The sequence below is a fragment of the Argopecten irradians genome, chromosome 9 (assembly GCF_041381155.1).
Source record: "Argopecten irradians isolate NY chromosome 9, Ai_NY, whole genome shotgun sequence".
Lineage (NCBI taxonomy): Eukaryota > Metazoa > Mollusca > Bivalvia > Pectinida > Pectinidae > Argopecten > Argopecten irradians.
Genome location: NC_091142.1, coordinates 7,954,134 through 7,978,853, shown reverse-complemented (window position 1 = coordinate 7,978,853; position 24,720 = coordinate 7,954,134). Strand labels below are relative to the sequence as shown.

The window sequence follows — 24,720 nt, the reverse complement described above, 5'->3', positions numbered from 1 at the left end:
GTTTTGAAAGGAAAAAAACCAATAAAAACAAATTAAACACATTATTTTTTTAAACTAAATTATTCTGTCAAAGTTAAGTTTCTGAGTGAATTTGCGACCCGCATTTTGCTGCTCTTAGAACTGCAAAATGTATTGAATAACATTTCATTATCCATAATGAAAAGATTTACAGAAAAACTTTCAGGAAAATAGGACCAAAATTCGGGTCCCAAATTCACTCAGCAATTTTACTTTGACAAAAAAATGTGTTAAAAACATCGGCCGATGGTATCAGCTAAGAACGCAAAAACTGCGACAAAAAAAAAACGTTACATAATCTCCAAAGAATGACGCAGTGACTATCAGTTAATTAATTTAGTGCAATTAATACATTTGTTTGTTTTGTGTTACTGTTAATGAATGTTATACTTTTTTCCATTGTGTTGTTATGAAATACTTATATAGGCAATGACGTCTCTAAAATTGTTTGAAATTTGAAATATATTTTGTTTGTATGTATTTTCTCTATCCCAAATTGATTAAAAGAAAATTAAGATGAAATGTTCGCAACATAAATTCAAATTCCAAAAATAACATATTATTTTCAATTAACATTATAGTTATAAAGATAACGTCAGAATATTTATATTCAAGATTCTCGCGTTGCGAGGTGATTGGAAAGCTATGCGTGGTTATCATGATGATTTGTCTATTGTATACAATATGTAGTCAAAATTATTCAACGTATAGTATTTTTTTCGATTAAAAAAAATTGTAAATATTTTATAAAAATAAAAGCACAATATAAACAAAACTCATGAGACCGATATAAAAAAGATTCACAGATTGAATATTTTAATGCAGGTTTTTCCTGGCTGGCAGATGCATATTACACATAATACTGAACACTCACACCAAGGAAAATATATTAAACAAATAAATACAATTATGATTTAAAATTTGTTTTGACATTTTACTACACACTGGACAAAAGAATGGTCAGAGATATTTCAGAACTCTAAATGTTAAAATATCGAATCAATTTTGTAATTATGCGATTGCAACGTACCTGAAGTTTATGCTTTATATCATGTTATAATCTTTTGAGGCCTTAGTTCAAATTTGTTATAATTTTTCAGACTATTAGTGTTGAATTACATCTAATTTAGCTGTAAAATCTATTTATCAACATTTACACATATGAGGATAATTTTGAAATTCAATCAAATTTTATCAATTTTCTGATGGTCTTGGTACAAGTTTTGGAAGAAAAAATAATGTTTTAAATGATGAATGTATACACTTTGGATTTTAAAGTTTTATCAAATAAAAGAGTGAAATTGTTTATTTCTGTGCTTATATGCTCGTATTAAAACCGCTTAATTCAGAAAAATAGTCACATCAGATCATTATATAATATTTAGACATTTTAACCGTTGATGTCACTATTTTTGTCACAAAAAGTGACATAAATGCTTGAATTATTGTTTTAATCTATTTTATAAAATACCTGATATTTTTTTGAAACATTCATTTTTTGAATCAATACGTACCATTAATGTTTATATCGTTATGTCGCCATAACATTGGGTTTTCACGCCATTGTTGGATATTTTTATAGTGGTATGAAAAAAGAATTGGCAAATCAGAAAGTCAGATTTAATATGAAAACAAAGAAACACTGATTATACATTTATATAAGTAATATATTTAAGCTAATGACCTTAAAGATGCTCCACCGCCGACAGAGCATAAACGATACTAATCATTTGAACTTTAATTGATGTTTACTCAATATGAAATATTTTATTTTGCTTTTGGCACATTCGCAATCAATTCTTGATTTTTTTCGGGGATGCAATTAATTATTTTGAATAGTATAATCTTGAAGTAAAATAAGAAGCTTAAGCTTTTCAATTGTGGTAATTGTGTAATATTCTATGACTGAAAAAAAATCCTAATTCGCCTACTCCTGTAATTATCATTCGTCAGGGATGTAGCATCTTTAAAGGTAGTTAGCCAAGAAATTTGTGGATGTGCGGAACAAAATAAGTAAGCATGGGAAATTGCTAATTGAAACACATGTAGACTGGGATTAGTTGGACTAATTAAGATATAGAATAGAGACGTGAAAATGTGATATTTATAGTATTCCTTGTTTCTTGATTCATGATAAATGATCGTTATATTTCATTTCGTGAGGTGGAAACTTTGATATTTTTACTCGTGCTTCGCACTCGTGTAAAAATATCAAAGTTTCTACCTTATTCGATGAAATAAAACTGTTATATAAGAAACAAGGAATATCCTCTATGTATGTCAACACCATTTGAAAGATACATTTTACATTTTAAGTGAAATTTTTGCTAGTAAGTAAGTAAAAAGTAAAGTAGAGTAAATATTATACATCCATTTTCTATCTTTTATATCTCCAGATTAATAGATCATCAATCTAAATGTCTTTTATTTTTACTATAACCGTTGTACTTTAAAACTTGATAAGTATAGTGTTGAGATTAGTGTAATATTCAATAATTATTTAAACGACAAGCAGCGATGTATTAAAAAAAATCGATAGTCATTAAAAACTAAAATCTTGGGCAGCGGGTTTTACCAAATGCAGTTAACCTCATGACCCCGAGTGTGCAATAGCGCTAACCATTATACCCAGAGGTATTTTTCTCCATTTCCATCACATCCATCACTGTGAAATCACTAATTTTTGATGGGGTCAATTTTGGTGATCGGCATATTTTTTTCAATTTCTTGGATTAAATTTTCGGGGTGACAGATTAAGCTTTATGTATGATCTTAGATAAAACAAGACTGGTTCAATTAAGAATAGATGATTATGATTGTTTTGAAAATATAGATGTTCTTATTTTAACTGACTTATATCTAATGTGCCGTATTTCTTTATTAAAACTTATTTATTTAAAACAGCTGAAATATTTTCTACCTTCTTTGAGGTTATTTTCAATTAGGTTATAATTCAGTTAATCCCGTTGCACAATGACGTCAAAATCTAGGATTTCATATCCCGAAGTATTTAATTTGACTCTCCCTCGTGCGTCATTGGTTGTAATGAGCTTATAGCAGCAGTTATTTCTGATGAGCAACTGACAAATGTTTTAAACACCATCTAAAATTAAACTTATTACTTTCAATAAGAATAAATCAGGCTCCAATCACTAGAAATATTTTGTTGGTCGCGATTACATTCGAAGTCGATTACATAGAGCATGACGTTGATCAATAATAAAATGATTACCCAACGTTGCGGGAAATGAATGAAGCGTAAACAGTTATCGCTGTTTTATGCTATATAAATCAAAACTTCTGGTCGAATTCCTAATCTGTCGGTCAACAACAAAACATTTTTTTCATTAAGTTTCCCCCCCACCCCCGACACCAACCGAACCATTTATTTTGCCCATATAACGTCTTTGCATATGTCACTGGTGTTATATGCATTTGATCTAGAGCGCTTTTCACTGGCTGGTAATTAATTGTGACGTCACAATGAGAGGAAGTTGTGACAAAATTGCGCTCACCACCTGATTGTTACAATACGTTTTGACGTTGAGATTCATCGAAATGCAGGATGTTTAAATGATGTGATAAAAAGAATAAAATTTGCCTTCATTCCATACGCTATAATGATGAAATTCATCTCGAAATTCTATTTTTCGCCAAGGTTCACAAAAAAATAAAGACTCCTTTCATTAAATCTCTTATGAAAAGAAAATCTTTAAAAGAAAAAGAAAACTTAAATCCAATAAAACATATATATGAAATAACAATTGCTTGGGGATATATGATAGACGACAGAAAGAAGATGATTAGAAAAGGTCTTTCGCAAATGGCAAATGTAGTATTCCAAACTTCTAACAAGTAATTAGTTCATAATTAACATGATTAAACAACACATATATCTATACAAATCATCTTTATTGACATTTCTTCAAAAACCTTTTTTGTACAAGGAGCATCACACCGTTATCTCTCACGCATAAACAATATTTCCTTTATCGTTGATGCTAACTTTTGTTCACGTTCGCTACTGTGCTTCGACAACGTTAAATAACACATTAAAATATTCAAACATATCAAAACCCTTCGTGTGATATATCTAGCACTGGAATTGTTTTAATTCACACATTTTCATCATTATTCACTCTAATAAATACACAACCTTTCACAGCTTCAGACATGTAACTCAACAAAACAAAGTCTTTTGTTATCCTACACATTTTACAATAGGAAGATTTTGTGTCCTCCACTACTTTACATAACAAAACGGTGATTATCGGCGATATGTAACGTTTTAAACGTTTACGTCTATTCTTACAAAAATAGAACTCTTAACAAGGTGTATTAACACTACACAACAGCTAGTTAACTAACGAGTAGCTTTCAAATTACACTTTCACTATCCTATAAAACATGACAATTATATAAACTATACTGAAAATTCGGCAGTGCAACTTGAATTAAAGTCACAATAAATACTGAGGATGGCGGCTTTAATGCTTTGGCAAGCCGTCCATAATGATTTATCATAATAGTGTGAAAGATAAGAGCTTCCCGTTATAAACATGAACCTAGCAATCACTTTAAATATTATACCATTATTGTTAATATCACTATATATCTCTACAAGCATTTTTTGGCTTTCCAATGATGTTGGACTGGTAAGAAACTAACATGCAAAACATATCTATGAAAATATATCGCTTCTCCGAGCTTCGTTTTGAGTCTCTACAGTGGCAAAATTTCCAATCTATGAGGAAACAATTACTATGTATCATTTGTAAGTCATTTCAAATTAAAAACTTGAATATTGTGAGTATGATTTAAGGAATTCTCATACAGAACTGAACGAACTGAAAAAAACTTATAAAGAACTTAACTAACATGAAATGTATATTTCTATACAAATACTAGCAAAGTATCCTCTTTTGAAAGGAGTTTTTAAAGAGTAATGTTAATGCTACAGGAACATGTTGGTTAAGGAGTCTAGAAGTTCAATAACTTGACTTAACATTTTTAAAGTTTTCATCATAGACGTATTACATACATTATCACACATCTAAAAATTAATTCTTGGAATGCAGCTGATGTACGCCAGCATATTTTCATTCGTCAGCATTCACTCAGTAAAACGACTAGAGTGTGACAAGGTCTTTACAAGTACTGTACAGTTGTTAAATGTTGCGATTTACTATATGCAACTTCGTGTGGGGGGGGGGGGTATTTTTGCAAATTATCTATGTATCATTTCAAAGCATCATCCGCTGACAGAGTATATGTTAAACCACGATTTTAATAAATTTCCCCACTTCGAATGGATCCACGAATTTAGTGAAATTAAAACCCAAGCAAATATTAGCAACTATGCAGTACTTTATGAAGTGCACGTAAAGCGAAAACTACCTTCTAAGATATGTCGTCTCATCATTCTATGGAATACAACCCCTCCCCCTTAAAACTTTAACAAGTTACCATAGCAATAACACTATGGACAGTGTATGAGTCCAACTCACTTTGTTTTCAAACAATTGAGCTTACACTATCAAAAATGATACTGTAAAACATAGCCATCGGTAAATATTTTATGTACATTATTCACTGTCATGCATATTTATCAATTGGAAACACAATCTTGAAGAATGTATATATGTTCTCACAAAATTAATTACACTCACAATGATTCTTTCATATTATTTCTCATTTATAAAGGTTACACATACTTCTCGTACTCTGTACAAAGCCCATCAGTGACCACTCAATCTGTAAAATATATATATACACATAACATGCATAAAATCGATAGCATTATAAAAACTCGTTTCAAAAACATCACACTAAAACCACTTTTGAAGCATACCCAAAATAAAGAGTAAACAAAAAGCTTGTGAAACTCTCTCACACTCAAATCAATGTAAACCATGTTTCACGGAAATCTACCAGATCTATTTCAAAACGAATCCTACGGGAAAACGACATCTATTAAATACTGATGGCTATTTGCATTCAATGAAAATATTGCAATCAAACATTTTTACCTAACATACTATGCCTGGTCTTTTTTCACTTGTGTTCAGTTCCTTCTTACATACTTATTTATCTATTTTCATAAAGACGATGGAATGGCCTGGGTGTACTTTTTCGATATGTGGAGCAACCTCTCCCATACCCAGAGGCACAACATCAGGACAGTACGGACATTTGAAAACCCTCATCTGCCCAATCCCTCCGATGTCACGTGTGTCCTTCAACATTGAATCAGGCTGGGACTGGACTGTGGTGGCCACATCCTTTTGTGGCATAGTATTTGGCACGGCCTGATTCATGACACCACGTGGTGTATATTGTCTTTGTACACTCATTGGATGTCGCGGAGTTCGGGTATAAGGAGGTCGAGTCATGCTAGGCTGGCGATGCCTCGCAGATCTAACCATATGCGGCATTCTATTCATCTGCTGTTGCATTTGCATCTGGTGTCGGAATCTTGCCTGATATGCGGGTGATGTCATGTTCCGAACTGGCATACGGGGCATCTGCTGCGGCACCATTGGTTGGCGAACCTGTTGAGCAGCTGCTTGGCGAACCTGTTGAGCAGCAGGACGAAGATTGAAAATTTGGAATGCATCTGGTGGGAGATCGTCCCCTTCCTCATTCCCGCCTTTGGCTTGTGGAGCAGGGGATTTACTCAAGTCTAAGGGAGCATAACCGTCGCCTTTCCTGTTTGCCGCAGACATAGGAATAGGGTTTTGGTTGAAGTCTTGGTAGGGAGACATTCTCATTTTACCATCTGGACGTGTCTGCTGATGTAAATGTGTTGGCACTGAGGGGACACGAAGAACATGCCTTCCAGATGGTATTTGACTTGCTGAACTTGCCACAACATGTCGGTCTTGTGATACAGGGTTAGATGTAGAATAATGCTGACCAAGTTGATTAGACATAACTCTTTCTCTTTGATTAGCTAGCGAATAGGGTGGATTACCAGGAGCGTTAGTAGACGATTGACTAGCATACACATTCATTGCATTTCCCGAATTTTGCAGACGTATTGCGTTTCCGTCGGAAGAAAAACGAAGTAAAGGAGGCGGAGCTCTCATCAAAGGAGGAGGTACAGTTGACGTTTGAGCCATCCTTAGAGGTGCTGCCCCTTGTCTGTTGCGTGGAATGTTGAATTGCTGATAATTCTGATGATCAAACGCTTCCTTTTCTATGTTTTGTGACTGGGGAGGAATATGATGTGGAGTTGATTTTCTCAGAGAAGATTTACTTTGTTGAAAATGTGCTGCTGGTGGTGGATGTCCACTTTGCATTGGCATTCTCATACGTGATTGCTGTGCCGTTGGTATGGTTGGTTGCATCGGTTTTGGCGGGGAAACCATATTCATTCCACTATGTTTGTGGCTCTCGCCCACCACAATCACTTCATCTTCATCATGACCTCCTTTCTGAGAATTCTTGGCTGCTTGTTGGGACTTTTGTGCATGCGTAGGACGATTTGGTTTTTCTTTAACCAATGACTGCACTCTGGTAAATAAATTCTCCTCTATAGCAAGGGAAAGCATTATATCTTCTGTGCATTTCTTGTGTACATTCTTGATGTGATTGAACACGTCAGTCTCCTTCTTGGCTTTGAAAACTTTACAATAAGGACAAACATATACAAATACTTCATGATGTGTCCTTTCAAGATGATCATATATATAGTTCAAAGACGGCATGTGTTTTTGGCATTTTAAACACTTGTATATATCCTTTTCCACAACATACTTATCCCCGACCTTCTTAGCATCAGAATCACAAGGCACCTGAATCGTCCTCAAATGTTTTTTTGCAGCACTAGAAAGCGCTACAGGTGGACTTTTCTGATCAGGTGTCTGATGAAACTGCTTGATGTGACGGTGGATTTCAGGTTCGTTCGAACCTTCATACTGTCTACAATATGGGCACAGGAACAATCTCTGAATGTCTTTGTGAGTTATGCGTAAATGCTCAACCATAGCTGACAGAACCGGAGCATGAACATTGCACTTTTCACACTTGTATGTAGTCCCAAAATAGTCATACTTTTCATTACCTTTCATGATTTGCTGTTGCTGCTGTTTTTGCTGCAGTTGATGCTGTTTTTTACGTTGCTCGTACTGCATCTGGAGCAAAGCATGTTGAGGATTCGCATGTGTTTGATTGTTTGGCAAGTTCGGCTGATCAACTTCCTTCCCTGTTGTATTATTTGCAACAGCAACAGTGTTCTGGAAAACTGGTGCATTTTGAGGTTTCTCTTGGCCTTGTTCCGATGTCTGGTTCCACGTGTTTGCCAGGTCAGACAAACTCACTACATCTACAATCTTTAATCCCATGTCGTTGTTTTCCACAGGAAGAGCAGGCGGAGGTTCCTGTTGGAAAATAACAGGTTGCTGGATACCCAACCCAGTGGCCACGAGCGGTACGCTGAAATGAACAGAATGATATAACTACCACTTCATTTTTAATGAAAGAGAGGAAATTAACAAACTCAAAGGTAAGCATCGACGTGTGTTGTTATCAAAAGAAGTGTTAATAGTGAGCTGGACATAAAGTTGATACTCAATGGATATATTTTCAAGACAATTACATTAAATGATAATATATTACCTTAAATGTGCAGGAGATAACCTAGATATTCTATAAAGAAAAATTTTCAACAATTAAATTAAACTAGAATTTAAGTAATGTTATACCTTGAAGGTCCGGAAATAGTCTGCATGGCGGCATACACGATTGGGATTCCTTGAATGGTGTTGTTCTGGTTTGCAGGCTGAACCATAGTTGACTGGTAGGTTTTGCCTAATTCTTCAATACCGTCCACCACTTCTTCCTTTCGTGAAGACTCCTCCATTTCGGCAGTTGTACTGTCCGCTTCGGCACTAGTTTTCTGAATATGCGACCGACCATGTGGGTCTGGTTGATCAGTAGTGAATAAGTCGTTCATTCTATCAAAGATGTTTCCTTTGTCAACATTTTCGGCATTCTGTTGGTTTTTTGTAACATCATAGAATTCCGGTAAGCATTTGTAAGTCACCGGCTGATTCGGATGGTGTTTTGCAAAGTGGTTTGGTATGTCATCTTTAGAACCCGATATCGGCATATTGCACAATGTACAAGTATATTGAATGTCATTACTATGGAATGAATGAATATGATTTAAAATGTCCTGTTGACTTGGAGCAGAGAAATCACAGTGGCTACAGCAATAACATCCAGTGGTTCCTGAAGCAGTCTTTGGTGAAGTCCGAGTAGTTGATTGCAATGAGTTCAACGATGACTTTTTTATTTCATTATAATAAAGGTCTTCGTCGACTTTTTCTGCAGCTTCCATCCTTGCGTCAAGATCTGGATGCATCCTCCTCATGTGAAGAAATGTGAGTGAACGCGATTGGAACACTTGATTACAATGCACACATCTGAAGGGAATATTTTTCAAATGTACATAGACATGAGACTCCATAACGCGCTTTGTCTCTGACACAAAACCACAGGAATCGTGCGTACACTGGAAAACTTTAGCGTCATCTACATCAGGACTGGCTGAATCAGTTTGTTTTGCCAACGCAGTTTCCTCGTCGTTAATGGTTTCAAATGAGAACTGGGTTTTATTGTGCCGTTGTTTTTTGTGTGTTTTCACTTTATGATCATTGCTGTTATTCTGATAAAAATCAACGAAGCTTTTCTCAAAACTACCAGGTGCACTCTCTGTAGTAGTATCCCTTCCGTCAAGAAATAATGCCGGGTTAGGATATCCCTTTTCAGATCGCATACCTTTCCTGGCTGTGCGTCGCTTTTTCACAGTGAACTTCATGCCTTTCTTTGACCGTGGTTTTGGCTTGGCTATTATATTTTGTTTGATTTTCAGGCGAAGCGGTGGAACAGTCTGTGTTTCGTCTCCTGTGAAAAAAGGATTGGATACAATTTCTGCTGTCAACTGAGCACTGTACGTCACGTGTCGCGCCTGTTTTCTCGCTGACGGTTTCCTCTTTTTCTTCATTGGTTTATTCTCATCAACTTTATTATTACTTTTCAGTTCATCACAACTCTTTAATGTTCCATCCTGAAGTTCGTTCGGAACTTCTTCATGCATTTTTGGCGTTAACTCAGCTTCTGTTTCCTGGGTTTCTTCCTGAATGGCGCTATCCACGCTTCCCTCTGAAACAGTTGTTTCGGTGTCCTCAATGGTTTCCCATTCTTCCATTACAGATCCTGACTCAACGCTATATGAACTATTGGTCATTTTCAAATATTTCACAAAGTCTATAAGTACAACAGAGCACGGTTTACAGTCTGGAGGTTCTGATGTTTTCTTCTGTCCACTCTCGCTATCAATTTGTTCCTCTTCTAAACTACATTCAGGCACTTTCACCTGATTCAAGTCTACTTCACTATTCTTGTCTTCTGTTATATTGTCAGAAATTTTGATTTTCTCTTCCTTTTTCCTCTCCTCTTTTTTCTCCAAGTTTTCACTTTCAATCTTCTTTATTTTTTCTCTCATTTTCTTCTGCTTTTCTTCGCGTCTCAGTGCCTTTTGGGTTTGCTCTAATATGTACTGTCTTTCTTCCTGACTCTGACGCATGGCTATTATCTCGAGCGGTGATCGTGATGCTTTTTGCCTTAACTGGAATTCTCGTTTGACGTTTAGTTTCTTTTCATTTTCTACTTTGGTGTCAGGTCGTTCTTCATCTGATAATGGACTCGACTTTCCACTCTTACCTTCGCTTTCATCCTTTTTCTTGTTAGCGTATTCGGTATAATGTTGTCCAGAGTTGTACATATCAACTTCATTACTTTCTAATGAGACATCCAAGTTTGAGTTTGAGGCCTCATTACAACTTGTTTCCGGAGTTGTCGATTTTTGCACATCGATGGGATCAACCATATCTTGAATATCCTTGGAATCCTTGAGAGAGTCACACTGTTCTATCGCAACTACTTCAGAGTTACTTAATGCAACCGTAGCACTTTCATTTTCAGCGTCGTTTATACTGGAATTACCCTCAAAGTCGCTTGTTAATGATATCGGATGGGAAGTGTCATCTATTCCAACTGATTTGTCTGTTTGATTGATTTCTTGGTCCTTTTGTTGGTCGTCAGAGCTACTATTTATGACTGTGTTTTGAATTATGCCCAGTGTATCAGAAGAACTAATGTCTTGTTCTTGACCAGAGGCAGCACTATCACTAGATACTGATTCAAGTTCTTTGGAATGCGATTGTGACAAGCTAACTTCTTTGTCATTTCCTTCCATAGCTTTTACTAACTGAGGTTTCTCGGACTCACTGTCAGAAAGACTGCTTTTAGCCTCTGATACCTCGTTTGTGATGTTTTCCTGGAATAACTTGTCTAAGTCATTATCTTTCACTACAGAGTTTAATACAGATTGAGTGTCACTGAGGTTCTCCAATTTTGAAATGTCAAATTTATCCTCATTTTCGAATGATTCTGTCTTTGAAGGAACTACATTTTCCTTGATATCATTCAAGGGACACACATTTTTCTCCTCATCAAGCTTAACGTCTGTGCTGAAAGTTATTTCTGGTTTTATTGAAGGATGAACGGCTTTGTCACATACAAACTTTTCAGTAGTAGAGCTTACTTCCTCATTCAACAGAATGTCTGGTTTTAAATCATTCTCATGTTTAGGTAGGGAATCGGTGTTACACACATTTTTCTTTGGTTGTTCAACATTTTTCCGTATGAAAACTAAGCCTCCTGGACCTATGATTTGAAGTTCTGTTCTTGGAACCGCGACATTATTCTTCTTCAGAAGCATATTTCGAGCACGTTCTTGAACACATTTCGGGCCAAGTAATTTTGGTTTCACTCTTTGTTTGATCTGATCAGAGGCAGAAGGCAGTGACTTAGTTTTTGGCCTACCACGTTTCCGTGGTTGCTCTGGAACAGTTCCATCACATGGTAATGATACATTTAAAATGTCTGATGAGGTTTTATTCTTGACACCCAAAGCGCTTTCATCATCAGTCAGTAGGACTTTCTTACTAACTTGTTTCTTGGACACATCCGAAATGACTTTTGTGCAACTAGAAACACTGTTACACTCCTCATCGGAGTCGTCCAATTTTGATAAGCTCTTTTGAATTCCTTCTGAAAAGTCACTCTCTATATCAGACTGATGGTCTTCATCCTGACGGAGCTTTTTCCTGAGCAGTATCTCGTCCAACAGCTCAAACTCTCCACTTAATGTTCTCTTCCTTGGCTTTCGGTTTGCTTGAACTACACTTGATTTCAGTCCTCTACTCTTTCTTGTCATGATGCTATCCTGACTCCTCAACATTTTTGAAGGTCCTAACATAATACCAGTTCTACTTAAATGTTTCATTTTCTTCTTTGTCGACACGGAACTAACGCTAGAAGCAACACTCTCTGTTTCAACTTCAGAGTCTACTCTGCTATCAGAGTCGGCTGAATCCTCACAAGACACATTTTCAACATTTTTTTTCAGGAACTTTCCAATGAGCGATTTTTTGAATACTTTTTGGTTGAGATTTGTCCAAGACTGCACTTTATTCACACTTTCTGTTGCTTTCTGATCTTGTACTGCATCAGAAGCACAAGGACGGGATTCACTTTCAGGTTTTTTCTTTGGTGGTCGTCCTCTTTTGCGTTGAACAGGTTGAGATAATGTCTCGGTATCTCCAACAGGAATTGAGGTTTCAATCTTTCTCTTTAATGTGGGTTTTTCCACACTTTTGTTTTCCAATTTGGCTTCTGATGACAAGTCCCCATTACTAACAAGATTGGAGTCGTCGCTGTCTCCCTGGTTTTTGCTTTTAGTAGACGGGCATTGAGATACAGGCTTGCTTGAGGAGTACTTCTTCCTCAAAACAGCCTTCACAATTGCTGTCCTTGCGTCATATTTCAGGGCAGTTCCTTGCTTTCCTGCATCGGCTATTTTCTTTCCTATGCCTCTAGCTAAATTCACCCCAGACTTGTTGAACTTCCATTTCACTGGTGCTCCGGTCTCATCACGACTAAGATTGTCAAGGAAATTGACAATCTGCCTATATCCAGTAGATGACTTTGCCTTGCTTCTGGTTATAAGCTTTGCCGGAATCTTCGGAACAGCCTGAAAATAAAACCAAATTAATGAGAAACAATGTCTAGCAGGGTGCTAAATCTCAACTAAAATGTATATCTATAGGAGGTTCATATCAATTCTTTTTTTACAAGTGTTAATTAAATACCTACACATCAACAAATCTGTGTAAATTAAAGACAATATTCTCATAAAAGACATCTATGTTTGAATATTTAGCATGATTAACCCTAAAGTCTAAGCTAATTATTTCCTATCCAGTTTTATTTCTTACATAATGTATGGGTTATCAAGGCATTGATTCTAAATTGCTCTCAACTGTTGAAAATTGTGTTTTGTTTACAACTTGTTTGCACTGTACTTTGTCATTTTCTGTGCAGACATAGTATCTAAATTTTCTATTCTCTTTTACCATAAGCAAGCACTTCTGGTATTGGGTCAGTATTCACAATCTTTTTTTTCCATTTGCTTTTAAAATGTCAGCCTAACTCATGTAAATTCTTCTTGATATGAGATACAAACCTTCATGTAATTTCTAAAGACAGAGCTCAAACACAAATTCAAGTGTTTTCTGAATACATGTAAAATTGTACATTCAAGATTTTCAGTAAGAGTTCTTAATCATGTATTCACAAATACTGTAAGCAAACCTTTTTCGCTGCTTCTATATTTCATGATTTAGATGTCAAAACAAATAAAGTGAAGATTAACTTTCGCAGATTTAAAATTAAATGGAATTGTCTATTAGTATTACTTTATGTAAGGTGTATATGGGGCAAATAAGTAATTCCAACAGTGTGGACAAAATATTTATAAGATATCATAAATATATGTGAGGTATTATATATACATTTACAGAGATAAGCTTTTGCATCGTGAAATTGGCTATAATCAATCACGCAAAAGAAAATTTGTTTACAGATTGTTGAATATATAACTATTGCATACATCAAAATAAAGATTTTTGCAGTATTCTGTCAGACAATCAAATCAAATTGTGTTAATAATGATTAAGTGTTAGTACTATCCTTGAACAAGAATGTCTTTAAGGACTTTACATTATTCTTACCATTTTTTCCGGTATGACAGACTCCGGTGAATGAAAATACAATATCGGTACATGTAATAGGAAACTTTCTTTCGTGTGTGATTTATTTTCTCAAATTTTGTGATCAAAGCAAATTCTCTGTGAATCAGCAATTCCCAATATTACATAGAAAGGTATTTTTATAAAATATTAATTCTAAGAAAATTGATCTTTGCAAAACTATTTTTTATAAGTAAATCATGAAAATAATCATAATGTTAAATTGGCCAAACATAGAAAATGCCTTGTCATCCAAAAAAAGTTAAACAGTTACTGAAAGAAACTGAAAGTCATCTGCTGTAGCCTATGTAATATCCACCAAAGAAAGGAATAGTGTTATCAAATAAATGTGAATGAATTTGACTAGTCTACGCGCATCTTAACACATTGCCAGGCCAATGCATATACCCCCCGGTAATATTTACACGAGAAGATATTAACTCAAAATTAATGTCACTTAAAGGCCCACTACCTTTCCGAATAGGCTTTTAATTTTTAAAATGGGAATGTAAAACAAGATCGATAATTTTGTAGAGTCGCAAAAATTATCAACTTACAGTTAGTACTACATTTATCATCACCTTCTGAACGATTTGATTAGAATAAATAAAATGTTTATTTTCATAAAGCGGGTCGTATTATGTTTCCCGCCGCCTTCCTAACTACCACGCGGTAGTTGACTATCACTGCGCTGGACGACAAAACCGCAATTGATTCTCAACTGTTTTCATATATTACGCTGGAAATCTTGCATATGTTTGGTGTCGTAACCTTGTTTTAGGTCATTGGTATGCATTTTCTAATGTTATTAATGCTTTTTAAGAAACCTTTATATTTTGCTCCGTAAAGGTAATGGGCCTTTAATAAGTAACTAAAATCTTGTTGACTATATATACACACAAATTTATTTGTAATTCCAAAGTTATACTCCCATTTACACTGAACATCAACACTTAAACCAATAAATAGCTGTATTTTTAAAATAAATTGCAGATTAATTCATTTTAGTTTGGTTTGGCTTACAAGCTTTAACCCTTTCACCACTGTAATCCAAAATGGACCTATCCAGATCAGTGGATGGTAGAGTCTACTAAAGTTACATAGGGGTGAAAGAGTTTAAGTCCTATTATTAACAGCCATGAGTCATTGACTTAACTAAGGCAGTGTTTTTCTTATACAATGCCTTGCGTATACATGTGAATGTCTATGATTTGGGAGGCTGTGTTATATTTGTGTTGTGGCATATTGTAATAGTGGAACTCTTGTCCTTCTTATAGTTCTATCTCGCTGAAGCCACTATGGACATCAAACAAGTGAACAACACACCACACCAGGTCACATGATACTGACAACAGGCAAACCAAAATATCGTATTCCACCTAATAAGCGCCCCAATCCCTATAAATTCCCCTCATCATTTTTAGGCTTCAATTTCACCAACATCGAATCAATTGTAGACTTCATATGAAACTTTGTTGGTTTCCTTACTGATTTCTTTTGCAAAATGATTGATGGCTTATTTTGTAGAATAAAATTATGAAAGGTTAGCCCCCTTATTTGCTTCATATTTTTTTATGCACCTTGGGCACTTATTGGGTCGAATATATGTATTTTATACAGCTGTGTGACTATACAATGTACCAAAAACAGCATGTGCACATCATATTAAGTTGTGCTTTCACACAACTGTATGATTATATATATGGTCAATTTAAAATTTTTGAATAGAATGTTTATCAACTTCATCCAGCATTTCAATGTGTAGTGCATAGAAATTTATTCTGGTTTTAACCATCTTTCAATCTATACAATTTCTGATACTAGTGGTAGTACTTAATTTTGCAATAAAGATCTGTCAAGTGTAACACAGAACTCAACACAATTTTAACTTTGTGAACTTCTATCTGTATCCATCATTGACTGATCTAGATCTTTGTACTTACTACTGTATGAGGGAATTTACATGACTCTTGTGTTGAAATTTAATGACCAAAATTGTTTCCTATCTAGTTTAAAACCTATGACGGCCTGTTTTATATATATAAGATACTGACCAAAGGTTGGTTATTTTTCCTGTAGGTGCTCTGGCTTTTCTCTATCACCTTAACCTCAGATAGGTATATCTTGAATAACTATACCCGATACTTGAGTGTCACGTTATATTTACATTAGTTTCGCAGTGGTCTATAGTATATATATTGTTGGTTTAGACCCAAATTGCAAATATATATTGTTGGGAATCGGTTATGAAATCACATCCAATAATTGGTTAAGGACTATCTACTAATTATCAATTTTATAATCAGAAAACATTTACAGAAAACTCTCCCATATAACCATATATTTGATTTACCTTGTAATTTCCCTGAAAGTTTTAGAAAGATGAACCAATAGCATAAATTGAACTATTGGTTTCTTCTTTATTTCAAATTTGATTATTATTATTGTGTATCAAACATGTCATAAGTATTTTGAAATGTGATTTTGCACATATATATATTACATAATTAAGGTTCAGAACAATATGAAATAAGCACAAGTTATATCTCATTTAATTATCTGTTATTACCTTTCATAATATAATAGTCTTTAAGAAAATCATAATCCATCGACCATTGGTCAACACTATAAATATATACTATGAACTGCAATTTACAGTGATGAGGTCGGTGTAGGAAGGTGTAGGGATACGATACTGGTACATTGTCGGTCAGTCCCGGGTGAACAAACATGGCTACCAGTGATTTTTGTGTACTTGCTATAGTTTATCATTTTAGCATGTTAAAAACAAATATCCACCAAATGATAACGATCGAGTGCCATTCAAAATTGCATATTACAGCACAGTCGTATATACCAATGATGACAATTAAAATTAGAACTCAAAAGTGTTGCAAACTGAAATATCATCACCTACTGACAATACAATCCATTATTTGAATTTTTTTAATATTTGTTAACATGAAATATTACCATTGCTATAGACCCCCCCCCCCCCCACTCCAAGTTCCCCTACTGAAGTGCTTGACAACACCACTTTCTAACTTAAATCATCACTATGAAATCAAACAATATGTGTGTACGCTTATACAGCTTTAAAATCAAATCCACCATATTAAGTCCAAACTGACTCAAAAGTTGAGATATTCCATTTCAGTCCAAATAATTTTGAAATACTGTTTCTTATCTCTCTTTATGTATTTTTATTTTCGATAAATTAGAAATCTTACTGGACCCAAAGTGAATATCAAGCACTTTCAAACAAAAATCAATTGATGGAGAAGTTATTTGCTGTGTCGCATTTGAATTTATTTCATCTGAGATAAATGTAGTAGTTAAAATTTTATTATTGCTAATGTTATATTTTTCTTAATTAATCAAGCCAATGATAAACCTCAAAAGAAGAGATAATTTTGGTGTCAATATCTTCTTATGCAAAAGCATCAGTTTAAAGGTGACAAATTGAGACCTCAAAAAGCACAAGTTTTCTGATGTCAACCAATAACAGAAGTGTACATGTTTGCCATCACTACAAGTTAACTCAACAAACATGGCATCAAACACATTGTCTTTTCTAAATCAGGGCGTTATGATAATATATACCTTTAAATCATTTACCCATAACACATAATGGACTGGTCTAATCTTTGATTAATGGAAGAGCCTAAATGTGTCCTTAGGGGTGAAGGAGTTCAAGAAATATATATATATATATACTTCATCAATATTTTTAAGCATATATCAAACTAAATGCTTTTTGCAAAATATATACACAATAAACTTCAAAATTAACAAGAACTGTTTAAGATCGGAGGAAAACCAGAGTGTCCGGAGAAAACAACAGACCAGTGGTAAGTACATGGCAACTGCACCCCATATGCGATTGGAACTCACAACCAAGAGGTGGAGGCTTGTGGTAATATGGACCTCTTAATCACTGACTAGTAATACAAAAGTGATAAAACAAGAAAAATTGAATTTGAACTAAAGAGACAGAATGAATATGACTAATTTCATTTGAAAGATAAGCTGGCAATAAGTAAAAAATATCCATACTTGTACAATCTGCCACTCTGACAACTGTCTATCTCACCCAGATATATGTATTTAGTCAGAACCTCTGGTTATTATTCATTGCTCATAAAGGGTTGAACAGTTAATTAAACTGGATTCTTACTCAATCAACTGTCTGTTTTTTTGTATAGATCTCTGTATTATATTTTTTTTAAATATCTGGGGTTTTTTTTCCTTTTCTTTCTTTTCATTTATTGTATGGCTCGATGATTCCAACTCGCAACCAAGAAATGATGAAGGATTTGGTTTTGTTTATAATTGTATAGCTCTATCAACTGTCAGAGCCATTTAAGGATGGCCTCCCATTTGTACAATTTGTTGTGGTATGTGAATATCTGTATGTTTTGGGAGGCTGCGGTATATTTGTGTCGTGTTCCCTTGTGATAGTGTGTTTTGGGAGGCTGTGGTATATTTGTGTTGTGTCTCCTTATTATAATGGGACTCTTGTCCTCTTCACAGTGTTATCTCATTAAAACATGCCCCTGAAGACACTGAACAAGCATACAATATGTAGGACTTTTACAATATGTAGGACTTTTACAATACATAAGATTTTTACACTACCATATATAGGACTTTTACAATATGTAAGACTTTTACCATATGTAGGACTTTTACAATATGTAAGATTTTTACACTACCAAATACAGACTTTTACACTACCATATGTAGAACTTTTAAACAATGTATGACTTTAACACGACGTAGGACTTTTACAATATGTAAGACTTTTACCATATGTAGGACTTTTACAATACATAAGATTTTTACACTACCAAATACAGGACTTTTACACTATGTATGACTTTAACACTATGTAGGACTTTTACAATATGTAGGACTTTTACACTATGTAGGACTTTTACAATATGTAGGACTTTTACACTATGTAGGACTTTTACAATATGTATGACTTTTACAATTCGTAGGACTTTTACAATATGTATGACTTTTACAATATGTATTACTTTTACAATATGTATGACTTTTACACTATGTATGACTTTTACAATAGGTAGGACTTTTATAATATGTAGGATTTCAAATATGTAGGAGTTTTACACTTCTATATATAGAATTTTTACCAGTCTATACATAGGCCTTTTACACTATGTAGGACATTTTTAATACATAGGACTTTTACACTACCGTATATAGGCCTGGTACAGTATACTTTTATGGGGCATTTCATAGTTTCAAAATTGACATAGCCTAGAAATTCAGTAAAGCAGAACTTGCCATCATTCAGATTTAAAAATTCAACAATTTTATGTATGAAAATTATCATTCTTTATCTGTTTCTGAAGTATGTAACATTTAAAAATGAAGAATGTGCGTATAGTATAAATTTTAAAGAATTGTTTAAAGAATTCCAAATAAAAATTTCTCAAAACTTCTCTATGTTCTCTTCCTAATAATCATACTTGTCATTGTCCAATAAAACCTTTTCATCCTAAGACCAATTTTTTTTTTATTATGTCTCAGTCTGTTTAGGGTTACCCAATCGACCATAATTTTTTACCTCCGACTCTAATTTTTTTCCCCCTCTTTTCTACGATTTTTATTTTTAAAAGTCAGGATTTCAATCTTAGACTCCCCTTCCAGCCATTACTTTAAGAGTGAAAGACATTAAAAAAAATCCTGGCCTAGCGACCCTTTTTTTTTTGCCTATGTAACCCTAAACAGACTTTTTTTGGCCTAATTTACCAATGCTAAATTAATGTCAGTTAAGGACAACAACACTCAGATCAGAAAGTTCCCTCTATAAATTCTCAAAATTTCATTGTTTTCTTCCTTGATAAGCTCATTCATCCCTGAAGTCATAATGGACTGCTCTATATTCTTTGAGTAAGAAGAGTCTAAATTTGTTTTCAAGGAGAGAGTGAGTTAACATACTAGCCATTAATTACCAAACTCTAAACCTTAGCCACCAACACATGAACCCTGATACAATAGTTCAATAAAATATTACTGTATTATCACAAGCTACATGCATTTCATATTCAAAATATTCTATATCCTTTAATCCTAGGGCATGAAGGGATAGAATTTAATTTTTAAAGCCACTATCCATTTTCGGCAAGTTGATAAAATTTCAACTCGCCAAAACAGTAATTTGCTTGCCGCTTTAATTTGAAAATTGAAAATTAAGATTAAAATTTAAAGCAATCAAACTTGTTGACATTTATGATATTTATTGTATGTAGGTAACAATAAATGTTGGACATTTTTAGAGTCACTGTAATGTAGCATGACAGTTTATTTTCAGAATGTGACATTTTATGCAAATGAAAACTAGTTAAATATGATAAAAGCATCATGTCTGATTCTCTGACTGTCTATATATATATGTATTGAGAATAACAACTGATGCATGCGCTCGCCAAAAATTGCAAATACAATATTTTTCCACACGCCAAATAAAAAATCAACTCGAATTTGGCCATTTGGCGAATGTTAATTTCGAACCCCCGCATGGAGCTTTTGTATAAATTGTTAAAGAAGCATTTTAAGCATCTTTGGACCAAGTGCTAAACTGTCAGTTTTTAACAGTTTTTAGTTGAAGAAAGAATGCTTAGTTATCAGGTATCATGTGTTACATGAATTAATCAAATTACATTAGTATCAAGTTCCTTAACAGGCAAATGTCATTTTTCTGATGAGTTAATTTACAATTTTTTATTGAAATATACTGCATCGCAATAACAGAGGGTAGTTATCAAAACAGGTGTTTTGAGAAATCTTTGCCATATCACATGCCAACCAACCAAGAAAACTCGCTTGACTCAAAATACTGTATTTAATCCCTCTAATAAGCACCCAGGGCACTTAAAAAATTGAAAAAAATAAAAGGACACTTTCATAAAATTATTGTACACATTAAGCCACAAATCAATTTGCATAAGAAATCAAATAAGAAACTATTGGTTTGCATAATTTTAGCCTGCATTTAAATTGGAGGACAGTGAAATTGAAGCCTCGGCAATAAATGGAAGGGATGCTTATTGATAGGGATAGGGCACTTATTAGGTTGATGGTCAGCACTGACAACTGCCACACATGGGTTTGGAACTTTTAAGGGGATGTCATGAAGTTAAGGTGGTGGGGTATCGAAAACTTGATTACTCACAGAAGAACCACAAACCTGTACTAATACGGGGCTTTCGAGATCCCAAAACAACATGGGTAAAGTACTATTTACCATCAATTTGTCTCACCTTACAGTAACATGACGTCATCATTTGATGTGATTTTTGTGAAGTCATAATCACGAGAAGATGGGACTAATCAACAATGAATTGTATTTTACCCATGTCATTTTTGGATCTTGAAACAACCATATTCAGTCCCTGTAACTGCCCCATATTGGTTTTGCGCATGTGACCAAGAGTTGGAGAGCTAAAGGTAATATGGTGCGCAACACATTAACACAAGCTGATCACGATCAACAGGATGTTTTAGCCAGTTAACAAAGTTGCTTTAATTATTTGATATTCTGCATAAAGTTGGGTTGTTGTTTTTTTATTATTATATGTGGTTTTTTTTTTTTTTTAATTTCAATCTGAAATGAGAGAATCCTCAATTCAATTTTTTCCCCCACAAAGAAACACTTCAGCTAGCTCTAGTACTTCATTAATCAGTTAATAGTAATTATGATACTTTAATTGTAAAAAAAGTTTTCTTTAATTGTATAAAACTACGGTAATATTCGTGATATATAGATATATGTTTGATTTCATTTAACATTTTTTTACAGTATATGCCTACTATCTGTTATAAAAACAATGCATTATGAAGATATATGATTACATAATTAATAGTGAAAATATATTTTCGTTGTATAAATAAATTACAAATATATATGTTTCCATTCTCAAAAGATATTGCACAAGTGCATGTACACAAAAAATATCCACTGCCTAATATCAATTGATGTTAAACAATCAACTCGGTTAAAACATATAATTAGTTACACCCAACGAAATAAATTAAACAAGTCAGGACCAAATTAACATATAACGAATACAATAATTATTCAACAAATATGTTTTTATTGCTTAATTAATGTGTGGACTTGCCGTCATCAAATATCACTGTGTGATAAATAACATTGATGCATACCCCACCAGTAACAACTATTAGAGCACCTTACATAAAATCTAAAAATAGCATACTAATTTATGTCAAATTATGATATTATAAATATTTGAACAATGTTGTAATTTAGAAGTTAAACGTTTATAATAAGTTTTTCTAAACGTAAACATTGTATCAATTTTGATTAACTGTATAGAACGTACGAACCTGCAGTCGCTACACACGCCGTGTATACATGTGTGTTAGACAATGTACGCGGCAATGTTTTGTATTTTTTACGATCTCAAAATTTACCTTAATAAGAGAAACAAATATAAAATCAACAAGAAATGTAAACAAGAACCTTAAATGATAAATTCTCACGGTTAAATGACATCTGACACAAAAGCAAAGTGCCTCTGTGTGATCGAGTCATGAACCTACACCATAAATACACACACACACATACAACGCGCCGCTGGTTGATAACAAACTTATTCATCTAAAATGCAAGGGTATCGCTTGAGCACCCGATACCACAAAACCAACAAGAAAATATACACTTTTAACAGGAAAAATCAAAATAAAAACTCTTACCGTTTCATCCATTATTTTGCAATTGCTTCGTTATTCTTTCATGACTTGAAACTTTTTCTTCGTCCGCTACACGCTGTGTCGCGAGCTGGCTTTTCAGGGAATATATCGCTAATGGCGGTCGGTTTCTGTCTGTCAGTCGAGTGTATTATAAACGGATGTGACGTCACGAGGACACTTTCTGCAAAAGCGGAGCTGCTCGCACGTTTCCAAACTGTGTACCGATTAACTGACGGTATATTACATACATACGTTAATTTATATGAACATGTTCATCAAGGCTTTACAGATGTAATGTCGATTTAACCAAAATTAAGACATTTCAACTTAGTTTTAATAAAGATTTCCCGATTTCCTTAATTGGCATGTTGCAAAACGACATTAACTAACATGTTTAATGAGATATGACAACTAGACTGTCAAGAAGACAAGTCCTGCTTTATCAAACATGAGTATTGATTTTGCTATGATTTTGAATTTTCCCAGTTTAGACACATACACAGGCTGTAATATACATGTACAAGTATCTTTTAATTGCGTCTTTCGGAGGCTAATTCTAGTCTACTAATTAAATTAATTACAAGTTAGTCAAGTGAATTGGAAAACATCTAGAATTAAAAAAAAAATAAAAAAATAATGACGTTTATACAAAAATGTATAAATATATGATTATATAGATTGTCTATATTACATAACTATGTACGCTCGCATGTATATTATGACGACCCTTATTCAGTAAACACATTCATGCGTATTCATGAATAGATTTCTATAAATGCAGAGTTGATTTAATTGTATGTTAATCTTAAATTAAGCAACGTATATTTATAATTCCTTTGTTGAAATAAACACCCGCTTGCGTTCGTTTCTGCAAGTTTATAAAGTATCTTTTCTTTAAATATTTTTTCAATTTGATGCATTTATTTATCTATTACATGAAATCAAAGTTATATCCACGACCAGAAAAAAACCGACATAGATAGGCCTATATCAAAATTATGGGCGAAAGAATTAAGAATCTTAGAAAACATAAACACGTATTTAATTATTCAAAATAAATACTAAGTCTAAACAACTAAAAAGGACTAATGATTGATTAATAGTTTTAAGAAATATAAGACATATATATTGTACAAATTAAAAAAAATATATATATTCATAAACGAAAATTGCTATACGAACCATCTTCTATAGACGAATATGAGGTATGCGGATAAAAAAAAAACTATTAGAAACTGTTGTGTATGTCTTTTCAGGGATTATATTACGGTAGCCCGAGGTTATTATTTTAGATTATACCAGGACGGTGTAACACCATGTAAACCGAATCAACGGTTCTTAATTTTTATATCTGATATGAAGTTTCTTTGAAGAATGTAAAAGGGATTATCTAATGTGCACGTTAATTATAAGAATAACAATGGCCATAGTACGGCACCTTGAAGAACTCAAGGTTTTGGGTAAAACAGTTCACAAGCGCAATATCAGCTCGGTTGTGACGTCACTTAGGTAATTCGATATTCTAAAAATGAAGTATATCTGGTATTTAATAGCATGCATTCTGAGACGCTAATGATGGTAGAGCTAAGGAATAATGTAATCCATTGCCAGTGGCGTAAAAAGGCATATAAGAAATTAAAAAAAGACATTTGAAAAGGTAAAGAAAGAACTTTATAAAATCTAATCAAGGATTTTTATTATTGACATTGCAAAATATTTAAGCTTGTTTTTGCATATTCCATTTTGAATATTGCGCTTTAATTTCAAAACCACCTACATGTATATTGTTTTAGCGAAG

At 33.8% G+C, this 24,720-nt stretch overlaps 1 protein-coding gene across 1 annotated transcript; it reads right to left on the bottom strand.

Annotated features, from left to right (window-relative positions):
* Positions 1 to 3,913: 3,913 nt before the first annotated feature.
* On the bottom strand, positions 3,914 to 23,060 carry LOC138331298 (uncharacterized). The gene is made up of 3 exons (XM_069278822.1): positions 22,926 to 23,060; positions 8,724 to 13,120; positions 3,914 to 8,454 (listed from the first exon to the last, which is right to left on the bottom strand). The coding sequence occupies exons 1-3, from the start codon at positions 22,935 to 22,937 to the stop codon at positions 6,102 to 6,104; spliced, it is 6,762 nt and encodes a 2,253-aa protein (XP_069134923.1). The 5' UTR covers positions 22,938 to 23,060; the 3' UTR covers positions 3,914 to 6,101.
* Between the last annotated feature and the right edge of the window lie 1,660 nt (positions 23,061 to 24,720).